The sequence below is a fragment of the Agelaius phoeniceus genome, chromosome 1, assembly GCF_051311805.1.
Source record: "Agelaius phoeniceus isolate bAgePho1 chromosome 1, bAgePho1.hap1, whole genome shotgun sequence".
NCBI lineage: Eukaryota > Metazoa > Chordata > Aves > Passeriformes > Icteridae > Agelaius > Agelaius phoeniceus.
The window spans coordinates 106,574,509-106,601,018 of NC_135265.1; the positions used below are offsets into that span (position 1 = coordinate 106,574,509).

At 40.1% G+C, this 26,510-nt stretch overlaps 1 protein-coding gene across 1 annotated transcript; it reads right to left on the reverse strand.

Annotated features, from left to right (window-relative positions):
* Window positions 1–1,797: 1,797 nt before the first annotated feature.
* ABHD3 (abhydrolase domain containing 3, phospholipase) lies at window positions 1,798–26,103 on the reverse strand. Its single transcript, XM_054644973.2, has 9 exons — window positions 25,866–26,103; window positions 24,153–24,316; window positions 21,301–21,483; window positions 19,553–19,598; window positions 16,621–16,733; window positions 13,021–13,194; window positions 12,319–12,367; window positions 12,069–12,234; window positions 1,798–3,880 (listed from the first exon to the last, which is right to left on the reverse strand). Exons 1-9 carry the CDS (start codon window positions 26,010–26,012, stop codon window positions 3,702–3,704), a joined length of 1,221 nt encoding a protein of 406 aa, XP_054500948.1. The 5' UTR covers window positions 26,013–26,103; the 3' UTR covers window positions 1,798–3,701.
* Between the last annotated feature and the right edge of the window lie 407 nt (window positions 26,104–26,510).

Below are 26,510 nucleotides of genomic sequence, written 5' to 3' on the forward strand. Positions count from 1 at the left end.
ATTCCTGTGTAGATGGCACATGGGACAGCAAGGAATGCAGATTGCCCTGGCTGCCTGGAGCTAAAGAGCTTTACAGGGCAGTTCGTTGGAAAAGTGGGGGGCCATATTCGAAATGGGGAGAGGGAGAATTTGAATAGTTGGTTTTCTTTTGGTGTTTTTCTTTTTGCAGGGAAGCAGGAAAAAATATTGGGCTGGGACTTGTCCACTTCGCTTCATGCTGAGTGTGAATTTGGGATTTTTTGTTTTGTTTTCTTTTTCTTTTTCAGGGGAAGAGGGTAGCAGGAATTAAAAAACCTGCACATAGCTACGTCTGGAGGGGAGGCTGGTATAGTTGGCTTACAGAGATTTGACTCTGGGACAGAGTTGATATATGTGTGAGTGGTACACAGGGGTCTAGACCATTGCAGAAAAAGGGAGAAGGCTGTTGTATGAAACATTTGGGAACTGCTGAGATAAAGTAAGCTGCTCCATTCTGTTGATTTGAAGGGCTCAAACACTTGACTATGAGATCTCAGCTGGAAATTGCAACTTGCAGCATGGAGAAGGTAAGGAGAAGCTTCCTGAACCACATCTGGGGAGTAATTCTTGCATGTGGAGCCCTTTTCCAATCTCTGTAATGATGAGTCTAGGCCTCGGAGTGACTGCACTCTGCAACAGTCAGCATGTTGGTACCTGAACTGTGACACTCAGTGCCACGTTGACAGGACCATGTTGACATGCCTGGAGTCACTCCTGCTTTATTGGCATTTTTTTGAAACCAGCTCTTGTGGAATTGTAGACTTTCATCCACAGCCCTTTCTGCTAAGTATTTTAAATGGTGCTGTTATGTGTCTTGGTTTCTGAAAAAAGCATTAATTCTTCTGTTCGGTGTGAAACGTATACCATGGATTTGTTTCTCTGTATTCAAAGAACCATATTTGCCCATTGGATATTTTCAGGTTTTTAAAGTATTTTCTTTTTTTTTTTGCCAAGAGTGGACATAATAAATTACACCTTTTTAAGTCTTGGTCTTTTATGGTCTGGTGCTAAGACAGCTGAGGCCACAAATGGCTCTTGGGTGACTGAAGCCTCACAGAGAAAAAGAACTGTACTATGCATTGACTCCAAGGGATAAATGTTAAGAGGTGGATGTTCTGGAGCACGTATGTGATATGTCCTGTCTTAGTCAGGAGGGTGGAACTAGATATCTCTAGAGGACCCCTTCAACTCCAGCTGCTTTGGAATTCTGAACTAGGAAAAAAGTTTTTTTAAGAGGTAGGTGTCTGCAGCCTTCATGGCCTGGATTTTCATTTTTGTTCTACTCCATCTTTTCAGTAAAAAGTACATTGAGAACTAACAACTTTCTCCCACCTTCAGCATTACCTAGCTCTGTTGATGCCTGGATACTCAGATCACATGAAAAGCCAAATAAAGACCCTGTGAATTCACACTGTTTTGAATAGAGGGCACACTGTGGACTTTGGCTCACTTAATAAAAACTGTGTGTGAGGTACAAAGTTACTACACAGCAAAAATGTTTATGGCACTTGCTTCTAGCTTGTGTGTACCCTGTAAGATCTGAGGTGTCTGCATTTTTTGTTTCAAAAAATCTGACTGGGAAAGCTTGAAGATACCCATATTAAAATTTGATTGTTACCACCTTGCACACTGTGCTTTTTCCCTAATGAGGTATAAGGACACTGTACATTGGGGGGCGGGGGGGAACACTAGCTTTACAAATTTTTGCTTGATGCAACTTTAAAGATAAATGTCTCATGGAGATCAGGCCTAAATTAAGACAGTGCAGAGAGACAGAAATTCTGGCATTAATCATAATACTTTTATTTAAATGGTAAGGTGTGATTTAATGTAAGTGGTTTTATTTTTATTAATACTATATGCTGAATTTTGAACAGTACTGTACCTAAACAATTTTACAAATATAACACTAAATACACTGTTTATTGCTCTTTTTTTTTGCATGAACATAAAACCTGGAAATGAATACAAGAATAAATAAGGCACCCTACTAATATGCTATTTTTCTGTATTGTAGTAGCATGCAAAAAATTTCATTTTGCTTTTGCAAGTCACTTTCCTCATTTTTCTTACTAGAGAAAAAATAAGAGTTCATTATTTGGGGAAGTGTCTGTTTGAAAAGTCAAAACTTGAAAGCACTTTTTAATTTTCTTAATTCAACAGTCTACCTTACAAAACAGCTCTCGTATAGCATGTCCTAATTTCTTTTTCTAAAGACAAAAAGTATTTTTGTTCTTCCTTTGCTGTTACTAGGAAACATGCTTTGCAAGAGGAGTGTTCACGTACTGCTTGAGACAAAAGACCTGACTTGCTTTTTTTAGCTGCATTTTCTTCTTGTACTGACCCCGCTCAAAAGATAAAAATAAAAATGCAGAGGCATCTTTCCTGACTTCTTGTACGTGGCTGGGCCCAAATCAGTGATCAGCAAAAGATGGCAGCTTCAGAGATGCTGCTTAAGGGCCTGTTCTAAATTTCAGTATGCCCTAAATTAGGGCTTCCCAACAGTTTCAAAATACATTCTGTCCAACTGTCCCTTCTGCACGCCGGCTGTCACTCTGTCAGGGCTCAGGAGAACAGCGATGCCTCGGCCACCCTCAGAACTTGTCAGCTGCTAGGGAAGAAGCTGGTTTGCAGTGGCTCCAGTGATTTGGCAACCTACTGCCAAAACGGTGACAAATGACCAAATAAACAAACCAGAGGCATGACTATGACCTCCAGCCCGACTTTCTTTAAACAGTTTGTTCCATTCTTTTCAGAAATGATATTAGACAAAAGGCTTGAATTTGTTTTTCTTTTTTAATCTAAAGCAGATTATATAATAATTTCTTGATGCTCTAATATTTATTCTTTAAAACTGAAATGTTCTTGCAAGGTAATATAAACATAGCAGGTTCAATCACCAAGTTTAACAGTTATATGAAGTCTGTGTTACTTACTTATGTGACAACACCCAGCTTTACATAAACTCTGAAATGCAAAATGTCTTTTAATTACATAAGTTATTACAGTACTGTTTTAAAGGAATCTTTTGGTTATATGTAAACACTATAAATTAGCTCTTTAAAAAATAACCATGTAAGACAAGTATGGCATTGACAGTTTAAAAAACAATAAACAGTCCTAAATCTGAATACTCTCAGGGCAGAACAGCAAAAGCAGATATCAATCTAATGCTGTGGAATAACATGCTGAAATTTCAACTTATTTGAAGAATCACTACTTTTATTTGATCCCTCCTTTTGTTTTAATGTTTTAACATTTTCACCTTTAGTGCTCTAAGGAATGGGCCAAGTGGTACTATATGTGACAGGATAATATAAGCTCTTTTGCATATTGCCATTCTAGTAGTAAAAGCCATCTAAATAAAATCTCCTAAATACATACTGATTTAAATTAAAATCCTGAGGAATTATAATCTTTCTACTTGATAGTTTTGGTTAAGTGCAATTTGATGTATGCAGAACACTGTTTTATTTAAGGTCATTCTTAGTAAGGCATATTAAAAATAAATATAAAAGTGACAACATAATATTTAGTTTCTTGCTACAAAATCTTAGGCAAAAATATTTTTGCATGTAGTAATAGACTTTATCCATTTGCTGGCTTACAGGAGTTAAAATTTGTGCACTAAGCTTATCTGCCCTTGTCAGAATGTGCCACTGTGCTATTACAGTGGTCCAAAGCTACATGCTAAAGATTTTATTTCCATGCTCAAACACAGCTTGCACAAACTGCTTGAAGACTCTGTCCATGTAAGTGCACTTCCTTGGCCATATTCCTTCCAGAAAACCGATATGGCCTCCGCATGAAGTCAGAACCAAAGCAACATTTGCGTTTTGTTTGGCAGTTTCTACTGGTATAGCTAAAAGGGGGGGAAAAATGTTTTAAGTCCTTTACCTTCTATGAAATGCCAGCCATTGAAAAACTTCTCTTAAACATTTCTCATGTTATGTACGAATAAATAGGCACAACATTAATATACACTTAAATGTCTTACTTAATATTCACTTGAATGTCAGGGTTTAGAACCACAGCTGTATTAAAAGCCATTTTTCTCTTCATCATTAACTCACCTTACCTGTGTGATTTTTTTTTCCCTGGCTGCTGTAAAAATTCCAGCTTCATCTGTCTTTCACTCACACTGATGGAACAGCACCCATGTTAATGCATACTTAGGATTTGCTATAAATAGTGTAAGTAAAAGGACAATCAGCCCTCTTAATTTTTTACTGTTACTGCAATATTCAACTTTAGAAAAGCTGAGGAACTGGGACCTCAATTGCAATTGTGTGAGACTCCAAACACAGAACTTTTAATGTCAGGGTAAGATTTATTAGGATACATCTTTTACTGTAGGATATCCTATCAGCTAATATAAAAGATTACATTACATCTGATCTGCCATATGTTTACACCTGCATATTCAGAGCACACCATGCAAACACACTGGGGGATGGTTCTTGCCCTGAGGAGCCCATAATCTAAGACACAAGGTAAACAGAGAAAGAAGAAGGGGGAAACAACTGTACAAGGACACAGAAAGGTGATCCATGCCACCCAGGAGATTAGTGGCTCTCTACTGAATAGTGACTGCTAGAAATTATTTTAGAATGTAGATTATTAGAATGGATAGTACAAGGATTTTTCTTTTGCTGGGTTAGTTTTCCTGATCTGATTAGCACCCTAATTCTAGTTCCCCATATTAATGCCAACGTCTGAATAGAGGCAGCCACAGTCAGCCTTCAGTGAGGTGGCAATGGCCTACAATTAGCCTAAAGTCATCAGTAAATGACATCTGAGATATGCACTGATCTGAAAATGTGTAGGAGGGAGGCTTCAGTGCCTCCTATTTTGACTCTGCATAGATGTGTGGCTTAATCAATTTCACCACCTGGGCAGTTCCCTTTCTGAAAGAAAATAGAGGTCACTTAGCACAGACTGACACCAGAGGAAGCATTAGACTTTACAAAGGATACTTGGTGTGATGGGATCACCCTGGTATCATTTGAACTGGCTAACACAGCAGTGGAACTTTATATGAAGACTGCAAACACCACTGATCTATAAAAATTAAGTTATTTAAGCAAATTCCTCCGGAGTTTGAGGTATGCTAAGTAGACATCTGAATGAGCAGAAATCTCGGCACATTTCAGTAAAGAATGCATTTCAAATTTCCAGTTTTCAAGTAAGAAACTTTATGAAACAGAAAAAAATAAAAATCATACAGATTTTTGGTTATTCAGGATTGACAGAAAAAGCAACAGCAAAACAAAAAAGCTTTGTCCAAAGAAGAGAATAGTAGCAGTTTCACTGTGTTGTCTAAAAAAGGTTATGACAAGAAAATAATTCTGTTTTTAAGTCATATACTGCTCAACTAAAAATGCCTTGTCACTACAACACTAAGTAGCAAGTTGTTCACAAGATTTATATTACTTCTTCATTTACTTTAAAGTATTTTTGAATCAGATTCAATTTTGGGCATGTTGAGTTGTTCACATCCCTTTCTGACTGCACTTCCTTCAGAGACACCTTCCACTCATTCCTGTTTCTAGGAGTCTGTTCCTTTACCCCTTTATACATTTGCTATCTCAAAGGTCATTATCCTTGAATAGTCTCTATCTTTGCATCTTACTGCCTTCTTCATAGATGTGCTCCTTAATTTCATTTGGGTGCTGGCAAACTCACAGCTGTGTGCTTGAGATGCCAGTTTGCCTTAATTTTCAGCAACTGGAGTAGGAGCAGAGTAACCCTTTGCTTAGACAAAAAAGGACCCCCAGCCAGAGTAAGTCACTCAAGGAGAACTTGAGTGCAATGACTGTGGCGAACAGCTGTGCAACTTAAAATAGATCAGGGCAGAAGCACTGGACCTGTGGAGCCAGGGGAGCAGCCTGTGCCTCAGAGGTCCCTACCAGCAGGGCCTGGAACGACACGCTCTGTTCCACTCCAGGGCCTCAGCATGGATGCAAAACCAACTGCCTGCAGAGCTGGGTTAGTGTCTCTTGTGAAGATGTGTTACAAGCTCCCTGCCCATAACATAAGGTACCTGACCATACCCTGGGGGAGCATGGACTGAGCTCCAGAGAGCAATGGGGGCTCTCCTGCCATGTATGTGAGGTTCTTTGCTACTCAGTGCTATCCATTTCTTCCACTCTTTCCCTCCTTTCAAAATTGCAGGCATCTAAGTAGTTTGTAGATTCCAGCATTTACTAAGTGATTTTGATTCCTTACTAGGAAGAAGAAACAGTGCTTCCTACTGTTTCTACAAGAAATCCTTGGCTTTTCTTTTGTTCAATTGGAAAACTGAAAATATTGTATGCAGGATCTGGCCCTTTTAAAGCAGTACTGTGGCCAGACTAAAAAGTCAATGATGTAAAAGCCTAGACCGGGGAATAGCACATGCTGAGAACATGAGATGCAGAAAATAATGTGTTATTTCTTGCAATCCAACACATGCATCATTTTCAGACTCAGCACATGCTTGTCTGGAGTTTTGCCTGAGTTAATCCGCTCAGCAATCTCTGATCTGCCTCTCTTGGATTCTGTGGAGGAACACATTGCCATGTACAAAGAGAGCGGCTGCAATTCATGTCACCTTCTGCTGACTGCATAGGAATTTGCCCACTTATCTGTACCAAGCCATCTGCTCTTCTTCACTCCAGTAGTCTGTGGTCCATGTTAAACAGTATCCCAAGAGAGAATTGGGGATCAGACACAAACCCCATGCCTGCTTCAGGCAATGAATCACACTTTCCATACCCGTTCTGCAGATGTCTGCCTGGTCACTGAGGGGACTTATAAATAGGCTTCTGTGCAAGGGTATGAGAAGGAATATGTGAGGAGAGACAGATTTGACCTCCAAGTATCAGAGATAGACATGAGAACCCCATCAGTCCTAACAGATTCAGGATCAGCTGCTAACTGGCCTGAACGTACCTCTTCACTCGCTGAAATGGGCAAAAACATGACAGTCATTCAGTTTGGCAGACTAGTGACAATGTGTAGGGAGAATGTCCCTTTCTGATAAGAAACTGCTTTGCTGGGGGATTAAAAGGGAGATCATAATAAATGTCTCCTCTACTTTGCCAGCCCAGCTGGGGAAGCCCTTACAAGCCACCAATCTCACCATGACCTCTGCATGCCTGTCATTCAGAGGTTGCCAGTGTAATCATAGCTCCCAAATCAGTTTGATGGTGGTCTTTCATTCCCAAACTGGTTGGCAATACTGTAGTGGGTGCCACATGCTGCCTGTCTCCACACAGCTACTGTGGCTTTTTACTGGAAGCCTATCAGTCCTGCACTAGGATGCTGATTATTTTCCATGCCTGGAAAGGTGCAAGCCACATGCAGGTCTTTACAAATGTCATCTTCCCCATCCTGAAATTCCCTCTATTTGTCCATGTAACTCCTCCCCAGCAGAGTTTCCTGCTCTGGAGGTTCTCAGAAGAGAATTGAGTTGCTCCTCAGTGCCAAAATGCAAATGATGCTTGGCAGTGGTGTGGTACTTTTCTCAAGGCTGTTGCTAGGGACTGGTAGCCATCCAGTAAATAAAACCACAATGCAACAGAGTAAATTTTGCAATGTAAAAGCAGATGAATGGAGCACTGGATCTATGCGTTCTAGGAGATAGGATTGCATGCCAAAAGATACCACTGTTCATTTTTCTCCACACATAACCTTGTACTTAAGTTTCTTTTGGCCAAAATCTGTACTGCTGTTTGATCCAGCAAGCACAGACCTGATTTGTGATCACAGAACCACAATGTGAATACTTACATGAAGAATTACTTCTTCAAAACCAATTTGTTGTACATTATTTGCCAAAAAGAAGTTATTATTTTCTTAAAGAACAAAAGAAAAAACACATAAGTCACTGCTGTTGGACATTCCATTTTTTGCTTGATTTCTCTTTATCTTGTTCCTTAAACTTTTAACCGAATTATTATCTGTCTGGCCACTTCTTGGTCATTTGGTCTCTTCTGGCAACTGCATTCAACTGTGCTCTTTTACATAACAGGATGTACACTAACACCTAAAACAATTCAAGTTTGAATTCAGGGGGACACAAAAGCTTCAGAGAGTTCAATAAAATATATATAACTGAGCTCAGACATGCACTTATTTGTCACAGTGGATCAGGAGGGAGCTGCATGGTACCTAGCTCCAAGGGCAGGCTTCCAGCTCGGACACAATGCTCATCAGCAGCAATTAGCTAAGCATTAGTATAGTGAAATTCAAGTCAGATGCCTAATACACTGCTTAAAAAGTCTCTTCAGAGAAAAATGCCACTTCAGATAATAAGTTAAATGTGACAGTGATAATGAATGCTATCACACCATCTTCCTGATTTATTTTTCACATTTACAAAATGCAAGGGCTTGACTTGGCTTTATTACATATTTCCTGAAGCAATGGTTTGTTTAAATTAGTTATGGTGAGAGAAGTGTCATGCAATGAAGAAAGCATTTGTTTTCATTAGTCAGTATTATGCAATATGAGAATTGCATTCCAGAATTAAACTACAGATACATCAGCTGCCAAGCTCTGTGAACTTTAAACAGCAACATTAAGGAAGGACTGCAAATTGATTGCTTCTTCATAGTACTAGATTGAGGTCAAATGGCACATTTTCACAATATATTTAAAAATAACTGCTGGGAAGTACAAAGTGTACCAAAAAGCACATGAGAAGAAATGATCAGGTAGTAACAAGCAACTAAGGCAGCATCTGCACTTTTCAAGGGAAGTGTCTCTTTAGGTCCACATTATGTAGTGACAAAGCAGACTTGGGTTAGTATCCCTCAAGCTCTGTTACTGGAAGATAGATGTGCCTGGCTTTATGGAAACTATTTAAATACAAAGGAATTCTGGCACAGCTTTCTCCCTGGTGAGTTTTCTAGGCCACTTTCCCAGCTCTTGGAAATTACAGCTATCTACAAGAGAACTGGAAGGTAGCTTAAAAGCTGATGAGTATTACTGGGAGAAATGAGGCATGAAATAACCAGTCCCCAAAGTCAACAAAAGGCTGGGGTTTGGATGAGTATGAATTTTGTGGCTTTGAATCCATGATACAGTTGTGAGTGGAAACTGCCTTTGGTTGCCACAGGCTTCTGTGTGTCCACACATAGAAGTTTTTAAGTTAGAAAAAAAAGCCAGTTGCTAGAATAAAGTCACCTCCATGAGTAACACCAGCCCTTTATGTTTGCTAACATAAAACAGCTCACAGAAGATGTCAAGATGTCAAGATCAACAAACTCCATTAACTAATGGTAGCAGACAAAAATCCCAGGCTGCTAATTGGGGTGCTCTGTGTCTCCTGCCAGCATGATTCCCACTGAGGGTACACAGCACAAATGAAAAAGAGCCAAGGATAGACAGAAATAACAGAGTCATACTATTAGCAGGAAATCAGCATTGTCCTGGTGGCCCTTTCTGAGGTAAACTTGTCTCCACAAGTACAAGGGTTTACAGCTAACAGCATTAACTCTGTGGACAAGGAATAAATTAATGCCTAACCACCCAAATATCTTCATGGAGAAAGGCTGGTTACTGTTAGAGTTTTAAGAGAAGATGGACAGTCATTACAATAGACTCTTATCACTTCTTCTTTCAGAAGTGCTGGTGTTCTACCTCATCCCCCTCTACACTTCAAGACTTCTAAGGCATCCTCACAATAGTTTAGATACCTAATTTTACACGAACAACCATCCCACTGTTCACCAAGACTTGTGTTAGTTTTACAAAAGAGCTTCAAGGATTGAGAGATCTATTACAGCTGTACTCTAAGGGGACTCAATCTTTGAGTACTCAAACTACACATTACAGAACAGCTGAGGCTGTAAGAGACCTCTTGAGATCATCTAGTCTAACCCCCTGCTCAAGCAGGGTTACCAACAGCAGGTTTTCTAGGGCCGTGTCCCATAAGGTTGTGAGTATCTCAATAGATAGAGACCACACAAACGATGCCAGCATTTGACCACTCTCACAGTAAAAAAGTGTTTTCTGGTGTTCAGATTGAATGTCATGGGTCAGATGAATAGCTGGCTCTTCAGAGCTGGAGATAAAAAGGCGATGGAGTATCTGCACTAATTTTCATCTAGGTAACAAATGTCCCTGTCCCAGTCATAATGGGCTGAGAAAGGTTAAGAAATTTTTTCAGGAACTGAGGCACACTGACTGGTTTACTGCTGCTGTCACTATGCCAACTAGGTAGACCCTGCCACAGTTCTTACTTAACTTTAGACAGAAACCACAAACTAAGCTAATGCTAAACAAAGTGGTGAAGCTGTTGTTCTCTCTCTCAGACACTCTGTGAAAGAAACAAGGCACAGCAGATGAACTCCCTGCAGTGCTATGGGGAAAGTCATCTCCAGGGTCCTAAGACCTATAAAAATTATCTTCAGAATCACTAGCCAGATTTTATATTTGGACATAGATTTTAGGGTCACAGCCCATCCATTCTCATTTTCAGGCCATTATAAGCTTATGAGAGAACAAGCAACTGTCTGATTTCAAGGAAAAAAAATCCCACAGAGAAAATAAATACAAAGGGACTAACTCTGTTTCAGAAAGCCTTTGAACTGCAATTTTTTAAAGTTACATACAGTATTCCACTTTAATATTGCTATGTTTACCCAGACCTTATTTTTTTTTAAGCCTCTGTTTTGGCCAATGTAAGGGATAGGTAGTTTGGCTAATCTAGAATCACCATTTTTTCCCCTCATATTAGGTGTCTGTCACCTCTTTACATTGCTCATGCAAAGCATGGATGCTTTTTGTTCTAGAGAAGAAGAAATCAGACTTTTTCTAGTGCAATCTACTGGAGTGGCCCTTTTCATGTCTCTAACATTTGTCTCTAACTGGTCTTCAAACTATAAATAGTAACACGTGTGCATGTTTTTGCATGTGTTGTACATCTGCACACAGATAAACAGTACACACAAAGAGTCTCTTCAAGTTCTTTAATTTCTGCTTGCTGTTCTGATCTGTTTGCCTGCTCACTTTGGTTTCATGACTCATTCTGCAACAATCTCACTCCACTTGTGAAGAAAACTTCCCTGAAATAAATCAGCTGTATAAACTACATTTTTAAAGGTGTCAGGTGCTCATTGCTAAAGACTGTTGCCTCAAACAGCTGTTCATTTTAGTGGTTTTCTTCTACATTAGCTTTTGTTCTCCTTCTCTTCTCAGAAGCTATAACCAATACACAGACCACAGGAACAAGCATATATTTTCAGAATAGTTAACAACAGGGTTTTGATTTTCAGAGGAAAAGAAAAATGTTCATAATGACCACATGTTTGGCATGAAACAGAAAGAAAATGGAAAATGGAGTTTTCAGCCTGTTGCTTAGCTGATATTGATGGTTCTTATTCAACCTGCCCCCATCTAGGAGCTCACCTTGTGTGTATCTTTTTCCTTACCCTAGATTTTGGCCTACAAGATTAGATGTAACTAATCTAATTTAGTTGGGTTTTTTTACTTTTAATTTACAGGCATGGGGAGGTGACACTGAGATCAACAGATGAGGATTTCATATCATCTCAAACATAAGCAACTCCCACACATTCTTTGTAGGGACTCAAAGAATGGCAATAAAAAAACCCCAGTTGTTTACAGTTTGAATTCTGAATATCTACATCCAGACAGAATGACATCAGATTCCAAGTTCCTTTTTTATGGGTTCTCTTCATACTTGGTGAACAGAAACAGGTGCTTCTGAGAGGGCACTACATCTGGTATCTTCCTTACAGTAAGAAAACTCACACCCTAAATGTTCCTATTTCTGTCTTTTGACTGTAAAAACTCCACTAATGCCTAATGAGGCCATCCCATATACTTCTGCATTCTGTACTAATCAAGTCTCTCCATCATCATCTGTTTTATATGTGTCTTAACTCCAAGACTGAGTCCTCCATGGAAGTTTTGATCCTACGTGCAAGTAATATTTAAATACACTTCTACACATAGGTCTGAGTTTATTCTCAAACCTATGTAGTTTGTCTTAATGACTGCATATACAGAGAAATATATTTTAAAAAGCCTAAACTTACCATGACCTGGTGAGAAAACATCATCCACAGAGTTTAGACATAACACTGGAATTCCTACTGACTTCAGCTTGCGACATGGGCTAGCATCTTCATAGTAATCATCAATTGAACGGTAGCCAAACATGACTGAAGTGAACTGCTTATCAAATTCTCTAATAGTTCTAGCCTGAAGTACAGAATTCAAATAGGGAACTATGTCAGCATTTTGAAAACAGCATCCAGCTCAAGCAGAAGTAACATTTTCACATACCTTCATCACAAGATCCATATCAAATAATTTCTCCAACATTTGTCGGTGCCTAAAAAGAAGAATATAAAAATTGGAGGGCTTGTATTTTTGTTATATAAACAAACATAGAAGTTCTCTGTTTTACAGATACATTTATGGAAGCAACTGTCTAACATGCTTGTTTTTAGTTTTCTCTCATATGAATAATCTGGAATCCAAGAGCAGAATAATTGTTCATCCATATGTAGGTACATCCAGCAACATAGAAAAAAATCTGCATAAGCCATGAGAAAGATGCCAAAGATAAGAGAATTTAATATTTGGGAATACAAAATACACCGGGGTTTTATAAAGCCAAGGATGAACTAGGTCTTTCTGTGCTTTTGCAGCCAAGACCAACTTAAAAAATTATTATATATGCAAATCTACTCAAAGTGAATATGTACAAGTCTAAAAATTTTAAAAATCCATTTACTTCATCTATAGATACAGAAGTAAATTGGGCTTGTTGTGAGTCCCTTGAGCAGCATCTAAATTTAGTCACATTGATGACAAACTTTCTTGAAAAGACCTTTTTGATTTCAAAACTTACCAAATAATGCACGAATTATTATGTAAGAACTAGAGTTCTTACAGTATTAATTTTGCCAATATTTTTATACCTGCTGTCCATCTCATGTTAAAATCCTTCCACCTTGCTAAATAGTTCAGAAGACAACTCACCTGCTGATAGAGGATTGTAGACAAGTGGTCAAGTAATAGTTGAAAAGAAGCCAGTTTAGTGGCTTCTCCAGAGATTCTATAGATTCAAAAACATTCCAACCCGCAGAGAAAATTGCAGCTGCCATTAAAGGAGTGTCTCTGCCAGTTTTTCCCAGGTAATTTAAAAGAAGCATGCTACAAATGAAAAACAGAAACATACATACTATCAAACTGTTTGCTTCAATTTAGAGTAAATGTAACAGCCATGTTTTTGTCTATTTTTCAATAGTTTCTTGTATGAGTCCTACAGTTGTGCCTAGTACACCTAGAAGGCAGTCACCTAATCAGCATATGACTCATGAAGTTTACTTTCTCCACTATCAGAGAGGAACAGGGTAGGGTGTGAGTAGGAGTGCATTTAGAAATAGAAATATACTTACTAGTCTTACTTAAATCACTAAAGGGAGGGAAAAGTCAAATGATTCTTACTCATGGAACAAGTATTCCCAAGTGTTAGTAACTTTTATCATCTTACAAGCACAGGTCTTCCTGATGTGATAAACCTGATCAGCGTGCCTGACAAATGCAAGCTGCCCCTGGCACACCTGCCTCACTATGAAGAAGTCTTCTGAGATTAAGGTAGTGCCATTACCTCACCTCACACATAAGAAAGAACATAGCTCTTCTTTAACACAAAATACGTGAAGTCTTGGATAATGAAAAAAAACTAGAGAAACAAAATTATGACCCAAATAAATAGCTCAGGTCTTGTCTTTCTGATCAGTTGCAACTCACAGTCTCTACTGCTAATGTACACTTGAGTTGAAAATGGGGGGAGTTCACAAGTATCTACCCTTCAAATGTAAAAAAATAAAACAGCACAAAGAGAGTAAAACAAAAGTACTGGCAGAAAAGCTCTAAGTCTTACTTTACTGCCTGAGACCATAAAGTTTACAACAAACATTTTAACTCCAAATCTTCAACACAAACAACTGCAGTTGATTAGTAACATTAAGATAGCTCCCTGGATTGCCACACTCTGTACCTTGGCTCTACCGTACTTGCGGAGACAGCAACCTTTAGCAAAGACATTATGAACCAGTCTTCCATCACAGAGACTTTATCCCTCTGCACTACCTACCACGTCATAGGATGGCAGTCCAATAAACCAACCAAAAAATGTTGCAATAGCAGAATTCTAACTTCCCTAACAGAATTCACAGAGAATATGTAGTAGAGAGAAGGCATAGGAATCTTTATGTTACAAAATGAAGTCCCTTTCCACAATAATACCTACAGAAGATAGTAGAACACGTGGTCTTCCATTTACATTTATATATGTCTGTGAAGTGAGCATCTATTTTAATTCTTAACTGGGGCAGATCTGTCTTATATAGATTATCTGACTATTCAGAAAATTCTGAAAAGCAATAGACAATAAAAAATCTGTAAGCTTTAGACAAGTGGATGATTTTTGCAGTATTCCCTGTTGAGATCTTTGCTCCTGCTTAATTTTAAATGTGCAATGCTCCAATTAATTTTGAAGCAAGGAAACAGTTCTCATGTAGACGATTATAGACTATTCCAGTGTTCTGTACAATTAAGCATATGCTTTCTGGTTTTGGTTCAGGATTTTAAAAACATATTGGAGGGGGGAGGTGGAACACCTTGCCTAAAATTGCCCAGTGGTGCTGGTTACATATAAACCAGGTAAACAACACAGATTCCCTGTGCCATTGTAACAGACTTTGCCAGTATTTTGGATAAGCCAAGGACAGAAATGACACTAAGGGCTGATGTGGCCTTTTGTACCAGTCTCATAACTGCCAGCTTCTACCACACTTTCAGCTCTTCATAATTGCCAGGCACAGGGAATTGTAGCCATCCCAGCATCAACTGCCACAGCAAGGCACAAGCAGACCAGATTTCTGGAGAGTGTTGAGGACAATATTTTTATATACAATCAAGGATCTAAATAGGAAAAATATTCTTTGGATCTGCTATTCATATGTAAGGAAGAACTGGTCAGGTAGAGAACAGTCTTGGCCACTGAGATTATTTGATAGTGGATTTTTAAGATGAGAAGTAAGTGGGTAAAGTAAGCAGCAGAATTATAATACTGGAGAGAGTTGGCTTTCATTTACCCAGGGATCTGGTTGGCAAGATCTTGCATAAGATGGCCCTGATGAGCAAAGGGGACTTTAAGGATAACCAAACATAAAGCAGAAGTGTGATACATTCTGATATGCAGGAAGTTGAGCAAGAGTAGCAGAAGACCACATGGGAAAAAAACCCTACTGACCAATTTCAAGGAGGAAGTATCCTTAAGGTGGAACACAGGATCATCTACCTGGGAAAACAGTCATTGCCCAAGCATGCAGGGATGCAATTAGGAAAACTGAAGTTCAGCTGGAGCTGGAACAAGCAAGGGATGTGGAAGACAACAAGGGAAAGGTTTCTGCAGCAAGAACAGCTTCTGTAAGTCTTCTGTAAGTCTGTAAGTCTTTTGGTACAAAAGATTACTCAGAACAAACAACATTGGCTTCTTTCCCCTCATCAGTGAAGCCAGTCATCTCCTCATAGAATGCAATCAGATCACCTGGCCATGTTTTGTCCTTAATGAAAACAGTCACCATTAGTCCCCATATGCCTGGAAATGGCTCCCAGAGATCCTCCCAAAGAACTGAAGTTAGGCTGACTAGCCTTTTTCCCTCCTGGAACCACTGTTTAACAGAACAGGGAACCTCGTGACTAAAGATTTATGAAAAAGCAAAAAAATACCAGTTTGAACCAATATATCCCAAAGCTCCTACAAGTCATGGATAGATTAATGTCAATATATAGTAATCTATATTAATTTCAATATATGTGGGCTGTATCTGCCCATTCTCCACAAAATTTATCAAAGAAAAGTGAAGTCTCAGGAAATTACCACTGTGTCTGCAGTATTCCTAAGGAAAATTCTCCTCTGCTACGATTTTTGCTAAAGAGGCTGCTGGAATATTTCTGCTAGCTTCTAGCACTGTTTTTTTTTACTAAGAAACTGTGCTATCATTGTTCTCACTGTGCTTTCTGGAGAGAAGCCAGGACACAGCAAGTCTTAACACCACATGCTCTACCAATCCATATCAGTTTGAACAACAATCCTACTTTTTGCTTCTGCGCCAGACAGAGCAGATATCCACACCTCTTCCAGCTTAACCTACCCACACACTGCAGAATACAGAGTGAAGACAAATCTTATTGCCAGAGGTTGCTATGAAACATGGTGTATTAGCTCAAGATCCTGTTTTATATCCCTCTGCTCTGAAGACAGCCTCCCTAGTTTCTGACGATTGTATTGCCTGTTTGGCTGTCAATCTGCCTGTCACTGTTTCCTGTCTTTCTCCACCCCCCTCCCCCCAGTTTTTAAATGTTAGCCAATTTCAACCGTCCCTGACACAGAGGCAAAAGCCTCAATGATACAAAGTTTCTAAAAGTCTTCTGCATATTAACTGTTGGAGAGAAACCCAACTTGCTTGCAGGTCAGTAAGCAATGCAAGTATTCCAGAGTAATTTACAATCAGGCTACACCAGTCTTATGATCACAGTTAAGCTGAGGCTTGTGTTACACAACCTTACCCTCCCATAGAAACACCTGCTGCCATAAATGGAGCTGAGGGGTGCAAGCTGTGCACATGATGAATAACAGTCTCTAAGTCCTCTGTGTTAGCTGCACAGTAAGTCCTTGGTGTCTGTAAGGAGTCAAGAGGAAAAAAAAAATGCCATCATAAGCTTTTGTATTATCCTTTAAGGACAAAGCAAACTGAACAGTGGATCATTATATAAGAAGATAAATTTAGCATTTATTGTGAGGCTTCACTAAATGGCAAATAGAAATCCAGAACGTTTCACAAGGAGGTGAAGGAAGGAGTTATACTTGTTATCATTACAAAGTAAAAGCAGTGACAGGTATCTTCAGTATCTGCAACCTCCAAGTCATTAGACAAAATCTGAAGAGAGAACAATGTGCTAAACTAGACAGAACTAGATCAGAACTAGATAGACACTGATATTTTTAAAATACCCCAAGGAAATGGAAACATTATAGAGGCTATAGTTTACAGAAAAGGAAGTTATAACAACAATTTTACTATATTCACCCACATTCAAATGCAAAAGAGAGCATCAGATTTCAAGTTCTGTCAGCCAGCATTTGAAAACTAAGCCATATTTAGATTTTATGTACAACACAACCAAATAAACAGGTAAATAAATTCTCCAGTGTGGTTTACCTAATTTAGAGAATTATTCAATTAACTAAAGCAATGAAACATATATTATCTGTTCTTTATCCATCATTAGTGCCTCTTTAAATCCTGAATTGAGACTTGGAATGACTTCTGCTGGCATGAGGTCGGGTAACCCCTTGGGTAAGATTTGGTTAACCACTTCCCTGCTACTGAAGGAGAAGCACAACTTTTGGGCCTCCCCTGCACAGACACCTGGAACAGTCCAATCTGAGGGACTATCTGGAGCAGTTTGAGGGAGACAAGTTCATTTAGCACCATAAGAATCAGTGACATGTGTTTTTTTCTAATGGTGTTATCCAAACCTCATCTACAGAGAAATAAAGTTTTTAACTTTAGAGCTGCTAGAAACATGTTAGTGACCTAGACTTAACTATAGGTACTGGCTCAACTGCCAAAGTTCAGTGACACATTAAAACTAAATATAAAAATACATAACTATGAGTGAATGGAACTTTTCTGTTTGCTTGAAGGAACAATGGATTTCAAGGGTGTTTTTTTAAATTGCTTTCAGTTAAACTGCCTGGCTATTTGTGGGTGATTTTAACAACACTAAACTAATTACTTAGAACACATTTTACAAGAATATTGAAATGTTGACGTCAAAGATGAAGAAAAGGAAAGAAAAGCTAAGTCTAGATAATTAAAACTGAAGACATTTTTAATTTCCATTTATGTTGCATTTCCATTTCTCATCCACATTAATTACTCTTCACTGTTTAACATCCTATTAATTATAAACTGTGAATGTGTTTTATTTCAATTTAATTGTCAACCTTACAAGGAAAAAGAAATTATTTTTGGTAACTAGCATCTAATGCATTCTAAGTGAAAGTGTATTTGATTAAAATTCATAAAACTAAAGATATATCATCTATTTTAAATTCAGGTAATTCCAGACAGTTTAATGTTTAGCCATTTAAATTTGTATGAAGGTATTTTAAAACACCATCTTAGCTCACAGTGGCTGTAGTCAATATATTTGATTATTCCAAAGCAATAATTCACAATTGCTTTCAATAATCAAGGAGTACAGTATTCTTTAGATAACTATTATTTGTTGCAAATTTAAATCTATCTTTAAAGTGACTAGAAAAAGAACTGCTTACATAACTAATTTCTACTGTGGTGCTTAACTATGCTTCAGACTCATTAAGTAGGGATTTTATACTAAAGTGTTGAAACCTCTTTGCAGAAAATGTGATAATTTTAGCTGGTTTGCTGCACCACAAGAACTTATAAAGCTTAAAGATGTAAATCCGATTACAGTAAAATACACACAATGTATCCAAACAAGGGTTCTTTTCTCTAAATGATTCAGAAATTCATCAATAAGGACTTTGTGTGTCACAAAACTGCTTTGTAGGTCCATCTCCAAAAGTATGCAGAAAACTACTCTTAACATGGCAATATTTGCATTGAAATGCTTTATCTGATTATGGAAAAACATTCTGAGCTTTTTAAAGTTTGAAACCAGGGGATTAAAAAAATGCTAAACAATACTGAGTATTATGCACATTCATTCCAGCTGCAGAATTGTCAACAGAACGCATATGAAAAAAACAAAGCTTATTCAGCAATATTTCATCATGCCTTGTCCCTAGCTGCAGAAAATGTTTAGCTTCAAGATTTTTCATCTGAGGGATGGCCAGTTATTTCTAAGCAAACATGAAGTGTCTGTCCCAAAAAAAAACCTGCCCTCTGTAGCTGAGTTTGTGTCATGATTGCCGAGAAAAATACAAGAACGCATTTAACTTTCAGGATACAGATATCCATGTAAAGCTGGTTCATTAATTTACTAACATGTAGTATGGATCAATTTTAACGGCACACCTTTTTAACCATATAAAAATATAGTTTAAACTGGGGAAGGAATTACAGTGAATTATATTTGGATATGTATGCTAAATCAATGGGAGAAAATTGCAATGATTGAGCAGAGATGTGCACATTTTAGAAACTGCACTATTTTTGGAAAGAAAATGTAAGAATTGTTCATTTTAGTGTTACAGATATTATTAATTGAATAATTTCCTAAAATGAAATGTTCAGAAAAAATTTTATGTTGACCAGCTGATCCTCTAGGGTTTCAAAATAAAAAATTAATATTGGCACATGATTGATCTACCAGATGGCTGAATTATCTTCTCTGCATTTTCAACCCATGCTCTGAGTTTCTCTCATTTAAATCCAACTGTACAAACAAATGATTTCATAATTACCACTTATAAGTGAGAGATGTTTATCTTAGAAGTCATCCTTACCAAAAGCTCCTCGCCTGCAATTCCCCGATTGTTAAAAACCACGCATCTAAAAATTGAGACAAATAAATTCAATTGTGCACATTGTTAATTTCACCAGAAGAGATAACTTAAGCACACAAAAAAATGAAAACGCATAAAGAAAAATGAGCCACATCTATGAATAAGTTCAGGACATAAATATTTACAGACCTACAGATTCAAGAGGCTGACCTGTGTGGAACAAGCTTTATACCAAAATGGAGTTCATGGAGGTCAGTGGGACTATCAGACCTCTGTGATTTGTCGAGGTCAGATTGCAGGGTGAGAAGCCCAAGGCTTAGCTGAAAGTGGTACAGACATGTCCTGCCTGCACTCTGCAATGAGCTCTGACACTGCAGGGCCCAGCCTAAAGCTGTGTTCTGAAAAAAGAACGTCAGAGATCCGTGTGTAGACATCCCCCAAAGCTACATAATTCTATTAAATTGGAAGAAATGAGCCAAGTCAAAATGATAATGACAGCTGGATCTAAGTTGCAGGTTCTTGGGAATGTTTTTTTTTTCATCTGGTACAGCAGAAGTTTCTGGTCTCTCTCTGTTGGTAGGAGTCTCTGAATCTTCTAGCAGTATTACCATGATTTAAGAATCCATACTTTCTCAATAAATATTACTTTTCTATGGCTCTTCTACCATCTCACCGAAATAATTTTATTAAGTAATATAAATACTTAGATGGGTTAAAGGCATGAAAGAATATTTATTTTTGTTTTTATCAAATGTTGCTATTTAAAAACAAAACTAGAGCATTCTCTTGAAATCTGACCTAAAGCTCCATTTTTTAATATTCTACCTTCTTCCCTTAGGGGGTGAAATGCAGATAAAACCTCCAGTTTAAAAATTAATAGTAACAAGTTGTTGATTTCAGGGCTTTCCTCTGATATTTTTTACTGCTAAGTTTTAAGGTGATTTAAAAAGTACTTTGAACAATTAAATACTTTCATAATTTAGTAAAGTAGTTATCGAAATAGAGAAGAGATAGCCAAGCATGTAGATAAAAGCTAATATATACATATTCGAAGAACTTACTGGAGTCAGCACCAGAAGCCAATCTGCAAAGACAAAATCTAATATTCCAAATACAGATCCTGGAACAATGACAACTTATTTTAATGTGCAGCAGCAGCAATACGGTTACATAAAGGAGTCTACTCATCGACTAATCCACTTATTTTACCCAAATCTGACCAGAAGCCTTAAGAATGAAACTAAATTACACAGTGACAATGAAGAGGTGACAGACCCCCTCAAACGGCATCAGTAAGAGTAGGCTAGCTCTCCTTTCTGCACCCAGGCATTTGAGGCTGCTGAATCAAGCAATTTTGGCATTCAGAAGCTGACCTCCTCCAAGGCCTACTGCCAGCAACCCATCCACACAAGTCTTCTTGGAGCTGAATACAAACCCCTTCTCTAGAAAGTGGAAAGGTTACCACCTAATATGATATAATAACTTAAGAAGCAGCAGCAAAGCCCTGCGCAGACTTAGCTGGCATTCACTGCAATCTCTGGGGCACATCTGTAGATATTAAAACAGCCCTTCCAAATGTACTGCCTGTTATATAATTCCACTGTGATTATTATTACTAATAACACTTTCTTACATAAACTACTGTGTTCAGATCTCATTTGCCTTAGGAAAGCATCTGATACATACACGTACTGATATTGGATCCTACCAGAGGCAGCAAAATGAATAGCAATGAAAAACAACAGTACCTATATCCCAGTGTTTCACTTTGATGGATCATATGAAGAATGTAGGATTCCTTGCTTGTTCCTGTCAGGCCAGGCAATAACAGGACAGTGGGTCTTGTGCTGGCATCGGGATAGTATGAGCTGTCATTATTATCAAACCAATCCAACGAAATCTGTCCTCCATCTGCTGTTTTAATGAGCTCACTGAAAGGTACATTTTAAGACAACACTGATTAGATTGAAAAATACATACATGCTATTAAGAGTGCTTGCAGTTTACAAATTAAGAGGTATGAATTCTGCACTTTTCATTATGTTTTAATACTCAAAGTGCCACCTGACTAGGCATGTCTGCAATCAGAAAGAGTTACACCTACAGCTGACAAGAGCTAGAACAGTCAATTTGCAGGGTAATTCCCATTCCGTAAATGAAGACAGTAAATGAAGACATGGCCTTTCATAAATTGCTGCTGATGTACTGGAAGCTTGTAACTAATGTGATTTTTGGCACTGCCTTGAGTTTTATACAGGCATTTTTGTGTACTGCAGATTTCCTTTGAATCATCTAAGAATCTTTTGATAGCGCACTGGGTAATGTGATAAACATTTTTCACTTTCTTTTTTCCCTCTTCATCCAAAGAAGTAGGATGCATAATGGATTGTTATGTTTTAAACATGCAGAACACAGACACACACTACTGCATATTTCACCCCGTATTACTACAAACTGTGCTAGAATGCACTTTTATAGCATATATCTTAATAATGCAACAAATATGGTAATATCTCATTAAGATAGGCATGCATTGAACAATGACAAAAAAGTTACATTCTTTTTTTTTGGAAACATACAAATCTTCCCACTTCCTGGAAATTTGAACAGTTAAAATGCTACTTTACTTTCATAATTTAGAAAAGTAGTTATCCAAATAGAGAAGAGATAGCCAAACATGTAGATAAAAGCTAATATATTCATATTTGAACGGTTTGAGGGAGTTGGTGTGGAAACTGCTGAAATGTAAGCCTACCTGGCATTTGATTTTTCTTTTGAAATTCTTGGTAGTGACTACTGCAGATTTTAAAGGCGACCAGCCTTGTTGGACTCATTAGCTCAGCTTTGCCCTTTTTCAGTAATGGGAAGTAGATGCACTGCTAGTGAGTACTGCCAACACAATCTAAAATGGTGCAAAATAAGCATTGCTCCATGGAACTATGTTTCTTTTCTCAAAACCCTTGAAATAAAAGTGTACAAGAAGGACTAGAAGAAGTGGACATGGCCATACCACTGAAATGTTTCCTAGTTACTAAAACTAAGGGAAGCTGCTAAATGCTAAATCTATTCTACCGTGCAAGCAGAGCTGAAACAACTTGTGTTGCATCCAGGTTCCGGCGCATAAAAGTCCTTCTCCTTAGGTCTTGTGCCAAATGCCTCATTTGCCAGACTAAGTCTCATTTCTGTGTGAAAGAGATCAGCTGAGGACAAAAAATAAATATAAGGGATTTTTTCCCTCTTAGAATGAGGGAAATGTTACCTCTTTAGGCATGCCTCTTAGGCATGAAAGAACACAGCACAAAAACTCCACAGGTAAAAGTTACTCTGAAAATCCCAGAAGTTCTGTATATTCAAAACAAAGCTGAATGTGGCTGTGCTACGGTTAGGTTTAACGTGTTGGTTTAATGGACAGATACAGTGACTGCATGACCTTTGCAAAATTATGGCATTTGAACACCAGAATGTTTGATAAGCCAAGCAACTGTGCTGCCATTCAGAGGGGCCTCTACACCTCTACAGGCTGCAGAAATGGGTTGACAGGAATTTCACAGAGTTCAATGAGGGGAAGTGCAAAGTCTTGGGCCTGGGAAGGAACAACCCCACGTACCAGGAGAGGCTGCCCATCTGGAAAACAGCTTGGCAGAAAAGGACCTGAGGGTGCTCCTGGTGGACACCATGTTGAACACGAGTCAGTAATGTGCTCTTGCGGGAAAGATGGTCAAAAGTCTGGAGGCTGTGGAGGCTTAGGAGGATTATAGCCAGCAGATTGAGGGATATGATCCTGCCCCCACTATGGAGCACTGGTGAGGCCACATCTGGAGTACTGAGTCCAGCTCTGGGCTCCCCAGTCCAAGGGAGACATGAACATACTGGAGATAAACCAGCAAAAGACCCCAAAGATGATGAACAAACTGGAGCCTGTTTCCTATGAGGAAAGGTTGGGACAATTGGGACTGCTCAGCATGAAGAAAAGGCTCAGGGGGAACTTAGCAATGTGTTTACATACCTGAAGGGAGGGTGCAAAGAGGATGGAGCCAGGCTCCTTTCAGTGTTGCCCATTGACAGAACAAGAGGCAATGGGACCAACCTGAAGCATGGAAGGTTCCCTCTGAATATCAGGAAACAAATTTCCAATGTGAGAGTGTGCCACCAAGCACTGGCACAATTTGCCCAGGGGTATCATGCAGTCACCATCCTTCTGGAAATCCAAAAGCTATTTGTACATGATCTGGGGCAACTGGCTCTGTGTGAACCTGCTTGAGCAGGGCAGTTGGACTAGGTGACCTCCAGAGGTCTTTTAAGACCTCATCCACTGTGTAATCCTGTGAACATATAACCATGTCAGTTCCTATATTGTCACCCATATTTCAGTGCTACAAAACTCTGAGCTAAAATAGGCCCATTTGGGAACATTGACCTTTCAAACCTACTTCATATTGAATCCATGATAAAGGTAGTTCCAAGTCTATGACAAAGTTGTAAAGGTGGGCATAAAGCAAAAAATAACAGGCACGAACTTGAGCAAAGACAGTGGGTGTGACACAGAGTAAGAGAACAGCTGGATATCAAATCAATCACTTTCCAAAATAAAGGCACTTACTTCCTGTACCGTACTTGGGGTCTAGATGTGATAAAGGGGCGCAGGAGTGTCTGCACCCGACCTTCCCAGCACCAAATCGTGGGATAGTAAGTTTCTGTCACAACAGGGCAATATTCCTCGAGAAAGCGGCAGAAACGGTCATTGCTTGCCACCAGCTGGGGTTTCTAGGAAAAGAGACTACAGTCAGACATGGACATTCTTCTAAAACAAATTAAAAAACAAAGAAATAAAGAAATAAAGCTTATTTAAATCCTCTCTCAGTGAACTAATTTATTTCATATAATCATTTGCAATGCTCTTACCTTTAATGGTACAGAGAGAAGTAAATTAAAACCAAACAAAATGCCAAAATGCCCAAGCAAAAAGTGAAACCCATAAAGCAGAATGGACTCCTTACCCATTTCTAATAACATACTGATCTATCTCTAATTTTACCAGCATTGTATCTTCACTGACATATTAAAATCACACTGTTTCTTAGTAAACAAGAAAGGTTTTACCAAGTCTGTTTTCTTGGACCACACAAAAATGTCATTTAATTCACGCATGCACTTTGACGGCAGTACCTTTTTTAACCTGGTAGGATGCTTCTCCTCCCATCTCATTCTACAGTACACAAGTGCATCGGTTTCTTCTCTCTAATAATGCTCTGCATGCAGACAATTTGCTTACAGTTTCCATTTGTTTACCAATTAACATGGAAAAGTCCCTGTATTCCAAACAGCTCAGGTTTTACCAACTATATTTCTTATACCTCTCTGTCACAATGATTCCTCAACATACAAGCATTAATAGGACAACAATACATGCTTTGAGGAAAACCATTCCACATAAACAGCTGTAATGGCACATCATCCCTTCGTTTTTCTCTTCTGACCAAAATCAAGTACTCTCTTCTCTGTGAAGAGGAAGGCTATGTTCCCAGCGGTTCTCTGAAGGACTGTGGCAACACTCAGGTCCTCGACGGTCAAAACCCTTTTGATATGCGTATTTTCAATTGATTACGCATTCAACGAGGCGCTCTCACCAGGGGGCCACTTCAGATCTCGTCAGGCTCGCTGTATCCAAGTAATTTGCGATTGCCTAATTCATCTGTAAAACTACTGCTGATGAGGAGATGCCCAAGAGTGCTCCAGTCCCCAAAACGCTGCCATGGTGCCCCCAGAGGTACTTAGGATGGTACCGACGGGGACACAAGGGCAGCAAAACTACTTGATCGCTTGCCCTGCTAGTGAACCAAGTAGGTCGGGTTTGTGTTGTGCAGGGCAGTCTCCTAACCTCCCTTTCCAAAGGATGGCACCCGGCCAAGCTCTCCAACTGGTACAACTGCATTTTGGGGACTGCCGAGACCGGAGCCCCTTCCCCTCCCAGACGGAGCAGGACCAGGGGAGCCCTCCCTCACCGCAGGCCAGCGGCCTCCGGGGGTCACCGGCGGCCCCTGCGGAAGACGCAGCCCCGGGGGCCGGTGAGGCTGCGCTGCCGGGCCCGTGTGGGCTTCGAGCGGGGTTTCGGCCGGCGGGGACCCCCGGGCGGCCCGTCCAGGGGACGGACGAGGGATTTGAGGACAGTGCGGCCGCAGAGCCCTGCTCTCCCCCCCAGCCATTTCAGGTGCGATCCCCTCGCCTGCGGGCGGTGGGTCGCGGTGACCTTCGGGGCTGTCCCCATCGGCGGGACACCTGCGGAGCCCGCCCGCCCCGCCGCCCTCCCGCTCACCTTGGCGATGCTGTTGAGGTAGTAGCAGGCGTAGGCGACACCGAAACCCAGTACCAGGGACAAGCCCACGCCGGAGCCGAAGAATCCCACGCGGACCTGGCTCTCCAGGTAGAGGGAGAGCTCCCTGGTCAGCACCTGCCAGTCCATCGCACACGGGGGACGGCACGGCAGGACACCACACCCCGGCTGCCGCGGGCGAGCCCACCCCGGCGCTGAGGGAGGAGGAGGAGGAGGAGGAGGAAAGGGAGAAGGAGGAGCTGGCGCCCGCCTCCCGCCGCCGCTGCCCGCGGCCCGCTCCGCGCTGCAGCGCCGCCCCGGGACCGCCCCCGCCGCGGCCACCGGGGCCTGGGGCCGGTTCTCAGAGGCCGGGGCTAGGGCCGGGCTGGCTCGCAGCTTGCCCCGCAGGGGACGCAGTCCTGAGTCCGGCTCCTCAGCGGCAGTGCTGCCGCCATCGGCCGCCCCACGGCAGGTGACATCTCGGTGCTCCTTCGGTGTCACCTTGCCCCGTCGCTTTGCCGGGAGGGCGGGGAGGGCGTGTGGGGGTGAGCTAAGAAAGGGACCCGTCCCAAACCGTAAGGAGCAGCTGATGCAGGCGTGTGGAAACTCAGTCACTGCCGAGCAGGGAAGAGGGAACCCGGGCTTCCA

Excerpts from the sequence above, each read along its gene's own strand:
- ABHD3 (XM_054644973.2), bottom strand. The coding sequence starts at position 26,012 with ATGGACTGGCAGGTGCTGACCAGGGAGCTCTCCCTCTACCTGGAGAGC. Across the intron at positions 19,599-21,300 it reads AGTGAAACACTGGGATATAG|ATGCGTGGTTTTTAACAATC; the intron begins GTACTGTTGTTT and ends CTCAATTTTTAG. Across the intron at positions 13,195-16,620 it reads GCAGGTGTTTCTATGGGAGG|CATGCTTCTTTTAAATTACC; the intron begins GTAAGGTTGTGT and ends TTTCATTTGTAG.